The sequence below is a fragment of the Lynx canadensis genome, chromosome B2 (assembly GCF_007474595.2).
Source record: "Lynx canadensis isolate LIC74 chromosome B2, mLynCan4.pri.v2, whole genome shotgun sequence".
Taxonomy (NCBI): domain Eukaryota; kingdom Metazoa; phylum Chordata; class Mammalia; order Carnivora; family Felidae; genus Lynx; species Lynx canadensis.
This window is the reverse complement of record NC_044307.1, coordinates 80,913,385-80,927,000: the sequence shown is the minus strand read 5'-3', so window position 1 is coordinate 80,927,000 and position 13,616 is coordinate 80,913,385. Positions and strand designations below refer to the sequence as shown.

General features: G+C 43.4%; 1 protein-coding gene across 1 annotated transcript in view; it reads left to right on the top strand.

The window, feature by feature from the left end:
- Positions 1-13,616, top strand: part of MDN1 (midasin AAA ATPase 1) — a 175,975-nt gene that overhangs the window by 127,693 nt on the left and 34,666 nt on the right. The window contains 12 exon segments of the mRNA XM_030315968.1: positions 2,118-2,279; positions 2,495-2,768; positions 3,757-3,992; positions 4,741-4,836; positions 5,424-5,518; positions 6,169-6,290; positions 6,817-6,963; positions 8,036-8,145; positions 8,759-8,832; positions 9,311-9,503; positions 10,813-10,972; positions 13,308-13,454. Of these exon segments, the coding sequence (XP_030171828.1) occupies positions 2,118-2,279; positions 2,495-2,768; positions 3,757-3,992; positions 4,741-4,836; positions 5,424-5,518; positions 6,169-6,290; positions 6,817-6,963; positions 8,036-8,145; positions 8,759-8,832; positions 9,311-9,503; positions 10,813-10,972; positions 13,308-13,454 (1,816 nt within the window).

Genomic DNA, 13,616 nt, shown 5'->3' with positions numbered 1-13,616 from the left:
CTAAAGGGAGCTGGAGGACACTGGCAGTACCCTGTGTAGATAGAGACCATGTGGTTGGGCAGTGGGATCTGGTGTCTGTTCCTTTCTTTCTCCTATTCAGCCGTTAGTTTTGGGGGTATTTGTCCCTCAATTTTTAAGACATTAGAAAAAAATAGTGATATTAGCTCTTTATCTGTGATACACACTGGAAATATTTTCTCCTATTTTGTTGTCTTTTGATTTTATTTATGGTGAGTTTTGCCATGTAATAGTATCAACCTTTATTAAGAAAATAACTTTTTTTCCCCAACGAAAGCAATTTGTTTTTAATTTATACAATTAAAAGAATAAATATAAACAAAACCCACTAAATTTTACCATTGAAAGCTGTATAAACTGTTAACATATTGGTGCATCCCATTCTAGGCTTGTTTTTTTTAAGTTTATTTTGAGAGAGAGTATGTGTTTGCTTGTGTGTGAGTGGGGTCTGTGGGGGGAGGGGCAGCAGGGGGGAGCAGAGAAAAAGGGAGAGAGAGAATCCCAAGCAGGCTCCATGCTGTCAGTGCAGAGCCCATCTTGGGGCTTGATCTCATGAACCATGAGATCATGACCTGAGCCAAAATCAAAAGTTGAATGCCACCCGGGTGCCCCTTTAGCAGTAGAACTCTTTTAAAAATAAAAATCTTAGAATAGTTTCCCAATATGTAGTAGATAAAAGAGGTGCTTTAGTTGAGAACAATTCTGTTCCCTCCCTGATCTCTGAGACTGGTCCTTAAATCACTAGAGTTCTGTAAACCACTACTAAAGTTCATTCTGTTTTATACTTTGCTTTAAAAAACCTAACAGCATTTAGGGGCGCCTGGGTGGCGCAGTCGGTTAAGCGTCCGACTTCAGCCAGGTCACGATCTCGCGGTCCGTGAGTTCGAGCCCCGCGTCGGGCTCTGGGCTGATGGCTCAGAGCCTGGAGCCTGTTTCCGATTCTGTGTCTCCCTCTCTCTCTGCCCCTCCCCCGTTCATGCTCTGTCTCTCTCTGTCCCAAAAATAAATAAACGTTGAAAAAAAAAAAATTAAAAAAAAAAAAAAACCTAACAGCATTTAGTGATTATTTTCTTCCATAATTATGCTATTCTTCAGCTGCATCATGTTGAACGGCTGCCCAGTTTTCTATTGTATGGATACGCTCGAGGATACTTAAATAATTTCTTATCATTGAACATTTGTTTTGTATGTAGTCTTTTTATTGTCTTGGAAAACGCCACCACTACCATAAATTGTCTTATACCTAGGTCTTTGGGTACAAATTCTGGAAAGCAGAATTGCTTAGGTTTTTAACACAAATTATCTTCCTGATTGATGGGTGCTCATTTCCTCAGTTCTCATCAATACTGCATGGTTTCTTTAACTTACAGTTTTTGCCAACTTAAGGATCTAAAATCTTAGAGGTACTAGGGAATTTAAGAAGTGTCTGATAAGGCATAGCCCAGTTTTCCTGATGGTTTGCCTCAACCACCCTGCCCCCAGCCCAGGTTTCCCTTTCCCAAACCCTTGGGCCAGCTGCTTGAGTTGTTAGCCAAGTATAGTCTGAATTACAACCCCCACATTGTCTATGCAGAGCTTAGTACAAAACACTACTACCTCCTGACAGGAACTTCCAATGGCATTAGCTCTACTGTAGCAAGTTTTTACACCTGTGACATTGTAGCACTACAGTAAGGGGGTGCTTTGGAAAATGGGTTGCTGCAGATACACAGTTTGAAAACAAAGTTCATTTGCTCTCTATACCTAAAATGTAGTTTCTTGATTGTGGGCATTTACTTCTTTTTGAACCATAGTACTTTTATTTTCATGAGAAATTAAAAGATAGCCAATCTTGGGGCATCTGTGTGGCTCAGTTGGTTGAGTGTCTGACTCTTGATTTCAGCTCAGGTCATGATCCCAGAGTCATGCATCAGGCTCCAAGCTGAGTGTGGAGCCTGCTTGGGATACTCTCCCTCTACACCCTCTCCTCACCCCCTCACCCCCCACCCCTGTCTCTCTTAAACAAAACAAAACAAACCAACAACAGATAGCAAGTCTTGCTTTGTTTAAGTACTTCAGCAAAAGCAAATAAATTACTTTCTAATATTGTGACTTTTCAGGAAATTATCAATGAGTGGGATGAACAGGAACGCATAGCCCAAGAGAAGGCTGAGCAGGAAAACAGCTTGTACAGATACAGGAGCAGGAACTCCAGGACTGCCCTGAGCGAGGAGGAGGAGGAAGAACGGGAGTTCAGAAAGCAGTTCCCACTGCATGAAAAGGTCGGGTGGTGGTAACAGGGTGTGTTTGGGAATGAATTCCCTTGATGCCACCCGTGTTACCTTTGAATGGTTTTATAATCAGTCTTTTTACTATATCTATATGTAAGTCACTACTTCATTTTCTTGAGTGTACACACAACATCTTTCCTCCTTCCTTTTTGAGTAGAACTGGATTCTGATTTTTAGAAGTTCAATTGCTCTAATGTTATTGGCAGGATTTTGCAGATATTTTGGTAGAGCCAACACTGGAGGAGAAGAAGGGAACTTCAGATGGGCAAGAAGAGGAAGCAGCTTCAGATCCTGGCCTCCTCTCCCAGAGCTCAATGCAGGCTGTGATGCTCATTCATCAGCAGCTGTGCCTCAACTTTGCTCGGTCCCTCTGGTACCAACAGACTTTGCCACCACATGAGACAAAGCATTACCTTGGCCTGTTTCTATCCTGCTATCAAACTGCGGCATCTCTTGTGACACAGTTCTACCCTCTGATGGGTATGACAATTTATTTTTGTTATACTTTTGGGAAACGAGGACAAATAAATGTAATTACTACTTAGGGAACAATTAAAGTCATCACCTCCCTATTTTTTTGCTAAATTCCTTATCGAGGGAGTTTCCTTAGCTTAAGAGACTCCAGCTACTTCAAAAAACTTGATTTAAAATTCTGCAGTAAGGGATTTTTATCATTTGAATACTTTGGGAGGAAGGGATTTAAAAAACAAGGATATGGACTTAGTTTAAATAGTTTTGTTCTTGGGGCGCCTGGGTGGCGCAGTCGGTTAAGCGTCCGACTTCAGCCAGGTCACGATCTCGCGGTCCGTGAGTTCGAGCCCCGCGTCAGGCTCTGGGCTCATGGCTCAGAGCCTGGAGCCTGTTTCCGATTCTGTGTCTCCCTCTCTCTCTGCCCCTCCCCCGTTCATGCTCTGTCTCTCTCTGTCCCAAAAATAAAAATAAACGTTGAAAAAAAAAAAAAAAACTTTAAATAGTTTTGTTCCTCAGTATTATTTCTAATTTGCCTGTAATAGCTTTAGTGCTTTTCCCATCATTTATTATTGGGAGAAACCTGGGAACTCAGAAATTAAGCTTACGGAATATTGTTTGGTTCAGTTTCCTGTATGACCTCATTAGTTACTCCTTGATATTAGGCAGGAAGCTTTAATTTTCATTTCTGTCTACCAAGACAGCTATAAAAGCCAGGAATTTGAATCCATCAAACCAGACTCTGTACTCTTTTAATAACAACCAGGCAATGTCTGAGTTTCTCTGTATGTCTGAGAAACTTGGCAGATTTTGGTGATACTACTATGATACTAGGGTCCTGCTCCTCTAGGCCTATGTTGCTTTGGGCATGATTGGCACTGTGACGTAATCTGCTTCATTAGTTCTAGTAGTTATTGTTTCTGAGCATGTGTTTGACATCTTTGTAACCTGATGGCTCAACCTACTAAGTGCACTGACTGTACTCATGTTAACTTCACAGGAGCTGAACTGAATGACCAACTCCTGGGCAGCCAACTTTTGGCCTGTACCCTCTCCCATAACACTCTCTTTGGTGAGGCAGCCTCAGATCTGATAGTGAAGCCTGATGGGCCCTATGACTTCTACCAGCACCCCAATGTCCCAGAAGCAAGGCATTGTCAACCTGTGCTTCAGGGTTTCTCAGAGGCTGTCAGTCAGCTGCTGCAGGATTGGCCGGAACACCCAGCCCTTGAGCAGGTAGGGCAGCCTGTGAGGAGGGAACACTGAGGGTGTGGTCTCTGCCATCTCCCAGGGCAGTCATGTGCACATTTCAGTATATAAACAAAGGTTTACAGAATCCCACTTGAGTGAGACACTACTCACTTCAGGATGGACATACCAGTTTGTACTGCTGTTACATAAATGATGTTTGGGATTCTGCTAATTTTACTTGTTGGTCAGAGTTTGCTGTCGACATGTTAAAATGCTGCTGTATTATTGCCCTCTTTATTCAGACACATACGCACATTAGCAAAGGCCTGGCTTTTTCAAGATTGGCAGTTTTAACGCAGACCTCACTCTGTGGTCTTCAACCAGTTTTTTAGTAACTCTTAACAGCAGAGAGTGGTTAAGAGTTATTATTTTGGGGGCATCTGGCTGGCTCAGTTGAAAGAGAATGTGACTCTTGATTTCAGGGTCATGAGTTCAAGCCCCACATTGGCTGTAGAGATTACTAAAAAAATAAGTAAATAAACTTTAAAAAAAGAAAAAAAAAAAAGAGTATCATATCAAAGTCCATCTTCTTTCCAGAGTAATGCAGCAGATAAAGTGTTTATCTTTGATCCACAGCCCTAGAAAGCCTCTGTGGCTTTCACAGGGGCTTGTGAAGTAGAGACTTTGCATAAAACTTTCATCAGGCCTCTTTTCAGTGGCCTGTGACTTTGAGTGATTGTATTCCCACAGAGATGCCTAGATCTTTTCTTCGTTTTCTTTTTCTTTCCTGCAGCTGCTGGTTGTAATAGACAGAATTCGTAGTTTCCCACTTTCCAGTCCTATCTCAAAGTTGCTGAATGGCTTAGAGATCCTTCTAGCAAAGGCACAGGTAAGATAATTCTCTCTCTCTCTTCCTCATTTTAGTTTGTAATCAATTGAAAAAAATGATCTTGGGGCAACATTATTGCCAGACGGACAGAAAGTTATAGTTTGGGTTGGAGAAGAATAAGCCTCTTTGTTTTTCTGACATGGGGTCAGATCATTACAGGTGAAGCCATTATCTTATGGGGCATGTGAGGGGCCTGTGTCACCTGTTTTCAAGGGTAGGACGCAGCATCCACTGGTACTGCAGTCTCCCTCTTCCAGGGCTCCCAGGTGGGCCTCCAGACCAGCTACGTGCCTGCACGTCCCATCCCCTCAGTCCTTTCACAGCCTCTGAACTATCTGGTGCTTCCCTGACGATCACGTTAGGGCTCTGCACTTCGGAGGGGGTCACGTGTCTAGCAATACGCATTCACACTCACGTTCCCAAATCCTTTACTTTTTGCCTGCCTCTAAACTCAGCTCTGCTTGATTCTGTCACGTGACTAGAAACAACTTGAAGCTAGATACACTGGATGTACACTCATTGCTATTGATAAATCAGCACAAGAGTTATTTAAGAGCCCAGCAGTAAATTTTATCTTTGTTTTTTAGGATTGGGAGGAGAATGCAAGTCGAGCTCTGTCTCTGCGGAAACATCTCGATTTAGTCAGTCAGACGATCATTCGTTGGCGTAAACTGGAACTGAAGTAAGTGATAATCTGTCACTTCCCTTCCCCTCCTGAACTTGTGCTGTAGGGACATTCATCTTTTGATAGTTTGCTTCTGCAGGGTTTCTGTAGTAAGATAGAGAATGTACTTTTCAGTTAGTAATCACAGAGTTAAACAGCAGGGCATTAGGGGTGCCTGGCTGGCCCAGTCAGTAGAGCATCTGACTCTTGATCTCAGGGCCGTGAGTTCAAGCCCCACATTGGGCATGGAGCCTACTTAAAAAACAAATAGGGCATTTAAAATGACCTCAGTAAAGGGACACCTGGGTGGCTCAGTCAGTTAAGTGTCCAACCTCAGCTCAGGTCATGATCTCACAGCTCGTGGGTTCGAGCCCCACATCAGGCTCTGTGCTGACAGCTCATATCCTGGAGCCTGCTTCGGATTCTGTCTCTGTCTCCCCCTCTCCCACTCGCTCTCTGTCTCTCTCTCTCTCAAAAATAAACATTAAAAAAATAAAATAACCTCAGTAGAGACAATGGCATACATTCCTGAGGCGACAAACTAGGTAGCTTCTCCATCTCCACTTGGAAGGAGAGAATAGCGAATGTTTAGCTTTTGCTTCTGTGGTTTCAGATCTTTCAAATGGGTTTCCTTAAATGCCTGCTTGGCTTCTTCTCTCATGTTTCAGCTGCTGGTCTATGAGTTTGGATAATACCATGAAGCGCCATACTGAGAAATCCACCAAGCACTGGTTCTCCATCTACCAGATGCTTGAGAAGCACATGCAGGAACAAACAGAGGAGCAGGAAGGTAACAACTGTCCATAAATTCCCTGCATATTTAGAAGTTGCAGGCTAATTGTAGAGTGTTGCAGATGTGGGATTTACCTGTTCCCTTGTCTCCTTGCACCACTCCTTTTACATGGGATGCATCATTGGACTTCATGGTATTTCTGAGAGGTTTACGTGATTTGTTCAGAGTCTAGAGAGCTGGTCATAAGGTTTCCTTATACTCTATATCCAAGAGACAGGCAAAAATGAAGATGTTTTTTCTTGGGTACTAGTCGACCTGCTTGAGTTAAAAGTGTTTCATTTCCTACTTAAAACAAGCACCTTATAATTCAGTTTCATAATCTGTTTTGAGTGCGTTTAACACATACCCCGAGTGAGCTGTTTTTATATCAGCTGGGAATTTACCTATGCTTCAGAGTTTCACTTTAATTATGGTCTCTCTTTTCCTGCCGTGCCCCAGTGTGTCCCATAGTAGATTGCATGCATGTTACAAATATGAAGTGATGGTTGCAGATGCATATGTTTTCTTCTTTGAATCTTTAAAGATGATAAGCAGATGACCCTGATGTTGCTGGTCAGCACATTACAAGCATTTATAGAGGGATCCTCACTGGGAGAATTCCACGTACGGCTTCAGATGTTACTGGTTTTCCATTGTCATGTCTTGTTGATGCCTCAAGTTGAAGGAAAGGGTAAGGAGGGGTGTGTGTGTGTTTTTCTTTACTCTTACACTGTACTGTTTAAATGGGTTAGGCTTTGAATTCTTCACAAGATAGGCATCTTATTGCATACCAGGTTTTAAATGTGACGCTTTCGGTCATCTCTTACTTTGAAGTGATTCACATTAGATACAGAGAACAACATTAAAGTACAAACTGGTTATAAATGAAGCCCAAACTAATGAACTCTGCCAGAGGTAAATTGCCAAATGCAGATCTTGGGAACTGGCATGTTGAGGCTGCACATCTTTCTGTATTGACAGTGTAGGTGTCCTGCTAAGCTTCTGCTTGATCCAGGCCATAATTAGATTCTTTGATCTAGCAAGTGCTCTACTACATATCAAGTAACTGCATAGGAAACACTGTCAATTACTGTCCCTGACCACAGCTATTTGGATGAAAATGTAACTAGGACTATAGATTGTATGTTGAATGAGCAGTCAGGGTGAACCTCTTAATAGGCCAGCTTTTAAAACAGGTTTAGGGGCGCCTGGGTGGCGCAGTCGGTTAAGCGACCGACTTCAGCCAGGTCACGATCTCGCGGTCTGTGAGTTCGAGCCCCGCGTCGGGCTCTGGGCTGATGGCTCAGAGCCTGGAGCCTGTTTCCGATTCTGTGTCTTCCTCTCTCTCTGCCCCTCCCCCGTTCATGCTCTGTCTCTCTCTGTCCCAAAAATAAATAAACGTTGAAAAAAAAAATTTTAAAACAGGTTTAGTTTCTGCTGACTTTACAATAAGATTCTAAGAAAGGGTTTGAAATTGTGTTTAGTGGAACATCTGAGTACATCACCTTTAAGAGCAACAAAATTCAGTATAAGCTGTAATGAAAAAATGGGGTAGAGGTGACAGGCTGCCTGCATCTCAGGGAATTGCTAGACTCAGACTCCCTGATAAGCTGTTAAATAACATGCCTGTGAAATGTTGTGCTGTCATCTCATGGCCTGAAGAGTAAAGAGGAAGGAGCGTCACTAAAATGTGAAGCCCACAGGTGGAGCCAGTAGCACATGCAGCAAGTGTGGTGTTTTTGTTTCCTTTTCATTTCTTCCAGATTCACTTTGCAGTGTTCTGTGGAATTTGTACCATTATTACAAGCAATTCTTTGACCGGGTCCAAGCCAAAATTGTGGAACTTCGTTCCCCCCTAGAAAAAGAACTTAAAGTAAGATGAACAGCTTTGTAATGATTACTCTTGGGAGAACAAAATCAGCAAATTCTTTGTTTAGTTCTTTTCTTTTATCCATTTAACTATGAAGCAGGGGGCTCTGGGGAATGGAGGAGAGCATTGCAACTGCCAAGTAGAATGGCAAGATTTATTCTGTGGCATTGGCTCCATTGCTGACCTGTCCCAAGTGTGTGACGGGTTAGCGGAGTGGCCCGTCAAAGGCTTCTCAAGAAGATTGCCACAAACGTCTGTTAGTGTTCACTCCCCCGCTCTTGCCCTGGCTGATTTTCCACCTCAGAGGAACGCCATCTAGTGTTGTGTGTCATCAAGGTGCCCCGGGGGAAAGGAGGGTCCTATCTTTTGATAATTCAGTGGTTGTGGAGGCAGCCCTGGTACAAGCTGAACACATATCAGGTGACATGTTCATCATAGGAGCACTCTCTTTTCATTGCTTTGTGACAAACACCTGGGTTCCCATTTTAGACTTGTTTTACTTGTTCACTGGTATACAGTCCTGTATGTGGGAAGGAGTGGGCTCTGGTCTTCGGTAAACAGGTGATTTAGAAAGAAACAAAATGCTACCATTCCTCGTTCTTCATTTATCTTACAGGAATTTGTAAAGATATCCAAGTGGAATGATGTCAGCTTCTGGTCCATTAAACAATCTGTGGAAAAGACACACAGGTACTTTATCTTTTAAAAATTCAGAGTGACTAAAGGTGAGAATTTTTGTATGCTAGGTAGCAAGACTAAATTAAATTGTTCAAATGGTCTTAGTGCTGCTTTGAACTCATTATGAAGCACTAGATTGTTTGGGTGTGGCTTTTCGACAGCACCCCCTACCACCTGAAGCAAAGTCTGCCTACAAAAAGAATTGGTGTGCCTCGAGACAAAGCAGCCTAAGCACTTCTGCTACATACTAGCTGTCTTCCCTTGAGTGAAGTGATGCCCCCATTCCTGGCTTCAGTTTTTACTTCTAGAAAAAGGAGATGACAATACCTGCCTTTTCCTTAAAAAATAAACAGGATGATTATGAGTATCTAAGGGGTTCATGCGTACAGACGATAAGGTTATTAAGTTATTTGTGTGTGCATTATGCCATTTTACATTTCCTCACTTTCCATCCATCTTTTCCTCTTCATCTGTCATTACATGGGGCCAGGACCCTCTTTAAATTCATGAAGAAATTTGAAGCCGTCCTGAGTGAACCCTGCCGGTCATCCTTGGTGGAGAGTGACAAGGAGGAACAGCCTGACTTTTTGTCACAGCCAGCAGCCACCAGCGAGGCATCCCCCATTCAGAGTCTGAACATGGCACTGAGGGAGACCCTGTTGGCCCGGCCAGTAGCTGCACAGGTATACCTTATGAGATGGTGTTTGCTTATTCTTGGGCCAGTCTAGTGAGGTCTGTGCTTTATGTGGAAGAATGTCCCTAGAACTGGGCAAGGCAATTCCTTTGAAATCTTGCTCTTTGGACAAATATAGCATTTGTCTGTATGTCTGACACTGCTACCTAATCAGGCAAAAGGCATCAGTCCTAGTGCTGAAAGTTTAATGTTCACCTACGGGAAATACGCACTTTCTGTGCTTACCTGTGAAGATTTCATCTTCCTGTGATGGAAGACTTAAAGCATCAGTTGAGGAATAAGCCATTGAAGCTGCCTTTGGGCTACCACATGATGAAGCTGCTGTATAGGTGAATGTTTGCAATGATAGGTTGATTTTAGTGGTTGCTGATGACCATGGTATAAATTCTCTCATCATGACCAACTTCAAGCACCAAAAGTTAAGAGCTGGCTTGCAAAATTCCAGAAAATGTAACAGTTATGGAGACTTTGGGTGAGCAGGTCTGTTACAGAATGGGTGGTCCCGCATTGTATCCTTAGATGTAAAGAGCTTTGGGATCAGAGAGCACACCTCAAGACAGTAATAGCCTTTGCCTTCCTACTGTACTTACCGTCGTGGGTCCATAGAGTAAGCAGTGGAAGTCCTCAAGCTATTTTTAGTATTTCCCAAGTACAGAAAGTGTTATAGAAATTGAGCATATAGCCATGCTGTGGTTCTACAAATATGGTGTGGGCTCCAAGTTCATTTTCTTTTGATTATATTCATCAGCTCACTGATTTCTGTCATGCTGACCAAAATTTTTGATTTGCTGTTGATGACAGCATAGGAATTTCAGAGATTCTTCGGCGGTGGGGGGGATGAAAATATGCCCCGGTGGACGAAAGTTTTTCCCATTATCCAGTATCTGGGTTCCTCCTAATCGAATTGAAGAAAGTGGAGGGTGGAAGAGGTGGTGGTAGAAGTACGACTTGTGTGTCCAAGACAGGCAGTGTAGCACAGCACCATAAAGGCACCAGTTCTAGTACATTCCAAAGTCTAGAATGGTCGCTAGCACAGGTAGTATTGCCGCAGGTGGGACGGGGTGCTTCTAAGTGATCTCACGTGGAGCAGCAGTAGGGTTCTCTAAATATCCAGGACACATCTTAATTTTGGTGATGCTGCTTTTGTTCTTGTGAGACCTCAGAGTTGGGGAGGAGAGGATTTAATACTTACTGAGCTGAGTGTGTGTAGAGGGGTATGGCATTTAAATTTAGCAGCAGTGCAGGTGAGTGCTGTTACTGTTCTTGGCAGTGAGACTAACCTGTGCTCTGTCTCACAGGCTGTGATTCCAGAACAGTGTCAGGGTGCTTCTTTCCCCTTGGAGGGAGAGCTGCTGTGTCGCTTGCCAAAGCTCATGAAACGAATGAGGAAGGTGTGCCTGACGCTCATGAAGGAAAGCCGTCTGCCTTACCTAGTGGAGGGCCTTGATCACTTCACTGGTGAGTGCCAGCAGCCAGGGGCAAAGGGTGGGGTTTGCTCTGTTTTCTCTAGTGCCCCCAAGAGCGTGGGAATTTGCTACCTATGTCCTTTTTTTGACCTCATCAGTAGTGTTGAGCGGTTAATTGAATAAACAAGTGGGCTAAAAAACAGAGCCCAGTCGCAGAAACCAGCAGAGACCACACAAGCTGTTATAATTTTCACCTTGTCCATCTTGTCCATAGCTAATGCTATATTATGCCATTTTCTGCAGTAGCCTTGTCTATATCAGCTCTCTTTGGTTGGGGGCATGAATAGAGAGGTACAGAGACAAGTTTCTCAGAGTCTGTAAGCTGTTCCTACCTCTCCAAATATTGTCTCCCTTGAGTTAAAGGAGAAGGAAGATTCACTCACTTTTCTTGCTTTCTTCACTGTGGAGAGATGTAGCAGTTTCATCTACTGGTCGTCCTTGCACAGGGAAGTTGAGAGCCGAGATTTGCTCTGTAGTATAACAGCCGTGGCTGGGGAAGGGATTCCAGAACTTAATAGATTGAGGTCTTGTCATCCTCCAGCACTGTCTGCACCCCTAATCACCCCCCATGAGTATGGTGTCAGAGTGAAACTGGTCCTTCTTCAATGAGGCTACAATGTGATCTCAGGGAGCTCTTTATTTTTAAAACTTGTTAGGGGGTGCCTGGGTGGTTCAGTTGGTTAAGCATCTGACTCTTGATTTCAGCTCAGGTTATGATTTCACAGTGTGTGGGATCGAGCCCCAAGCTAGGCTCTGAGCTGACAGTGTGGAGCCTGCTTGGGATTCTCTCTCACCCCCTCTTTTTGCCCCTCCCCTGCTTGTGCACATATGCATGTGTGCACTCCATATCTCTTTCTCTCTCTCCCTCTCTGTCTCAAAAAAATAAACATTAAAAAAAAAAAAACTTGTTAGAACAATAGCCTATTATATATATCCATTGCTAAAGATGATCTGCCTACCTGATCCTGATGATCGAAATGAATGGGATACAGGTCCCATGTGCATCTTCTGGAAAGGGTACCCACTCTGTGATGCAAAGAATTCTCTGACTTTCCTACAATGTCCGTATAATGGTGTCCACTACACTTGCTTTCTTCTGGAAGACTAGAATGTCCGTGTTAGTTTGTTAGAGCTACCTTAAAGTATCACATATAGGGTGGCTTAAACAAGAAAAGTTAGTTTTCTAAACAGTTCTGGAAGTTAAACATATGAAATCAAAGTATTTGCAGGTTTGGTTTCTTCTGAGGTCTGTCCCCTTGGCTGCTCTGTTTCCCCTCTGTGTTTTCACATGTTCTCCCATGTCCTACTCTTCTGTTAAGAACATCAGTCAGGTTGGATTAGGGCCCACCCATGTTGCCTCACCTTACCTTAATTACCTCTTTAAAGGTCTTATCTCCAAATACACTCATAATCTGAGGCACTGGGGGTTAGGACTCTAACATGAATTTTGGGGGACACAGTCCATAACACTCCCTGTGGCAGGCAGGCAGCAGCCTCATGTTACAGCCACCCATGGGTATTCAGCAAGGCAGTGTGGTGCTGGAGAAAGAATTTGGGTTTCAGAGTCAGTTTGGCCAGGGTTTGTGTCCTGTCTTCTAGTCACTCTTTAGCTGAATGAACTTTAGTAAGTGACTAGACCTTTCTGAGCCTCTCCAAACAGCTGTAAATCAGTGCTCCTGGAGTTGTACAGAGTAAGGGAACATCAACCACGAACCAGGTACAGGATAGGACCTCAGGATGTATCCTATTTATGGGAAATATATGATTTAAATTCTTACTATAGGGGCGCCTGGGTGGCGCAGTCGGTTAAGCGTCCGACTTCAGCCAGGTCACGATCTCGCGGTCCGTGAGTTCGAGCCCCGCGTCGGGCTCTGGGCTGATGGCTCAGAGCCTGGAGCCTGTTTCCGATTCTGTGTCTCCCTCTCTCTCTGCCCCTCCCCCGTTCATGCTCTGTCTCTCTCTGTCCCAAAAATAAATAAACATTGAAAAAAAAAAATTTTTAAAAAAAATAAATTCTTACTATAAATTGCTGCACATAGTGTTCAACAAGTGCTTTTTTGCCTATTTTTAAACCCCATAAATTAAAAAAAGAAAAACTACTTTTATTTGGTTTGTTTGTTGTCAAGAGGGATGAATTCCATGAGTATTTTCTATTTCCGTGTACCTTTAATTTAGAATTTACCAAATGCTAAGGACTGTGCTAGTTATCAGAGCTGTAAAGATGAGTGTCACCTGGTTCTCGTGTCCCACGATGTCCTGGGTCTGAGTAGTTTAACATGTTAATTAGACGGTGGGATTTCGGTATTTCCTCCTTGTTATTTCCTTAGGTGAAGTGATTTCCTCTGTGAGTGAGCTGCAGAGCTTGAAGGTGGAGCCCTCTGCAGAGAAGGAGAAGCAGCGGTCAGAAGCCAAGCATATTCTCCTGCGGAAGCAGCGAGCTTTAGCAGACCTCTTTCAACACCTTGCCAAAACTGGTATGGTTCTCATTTGAAACCTGATGAAGAATGATCACCAGCTCTTAGGGAGGAAAACAACGCGGGTGATGTGGGGGGAATTTCTAGAGATGATTGGGGTGGTGGAAAGCAGGAGGCAGTAGGCAAGGTTTTGAAATGCCATTCTGAGAGTTCAGTCACACA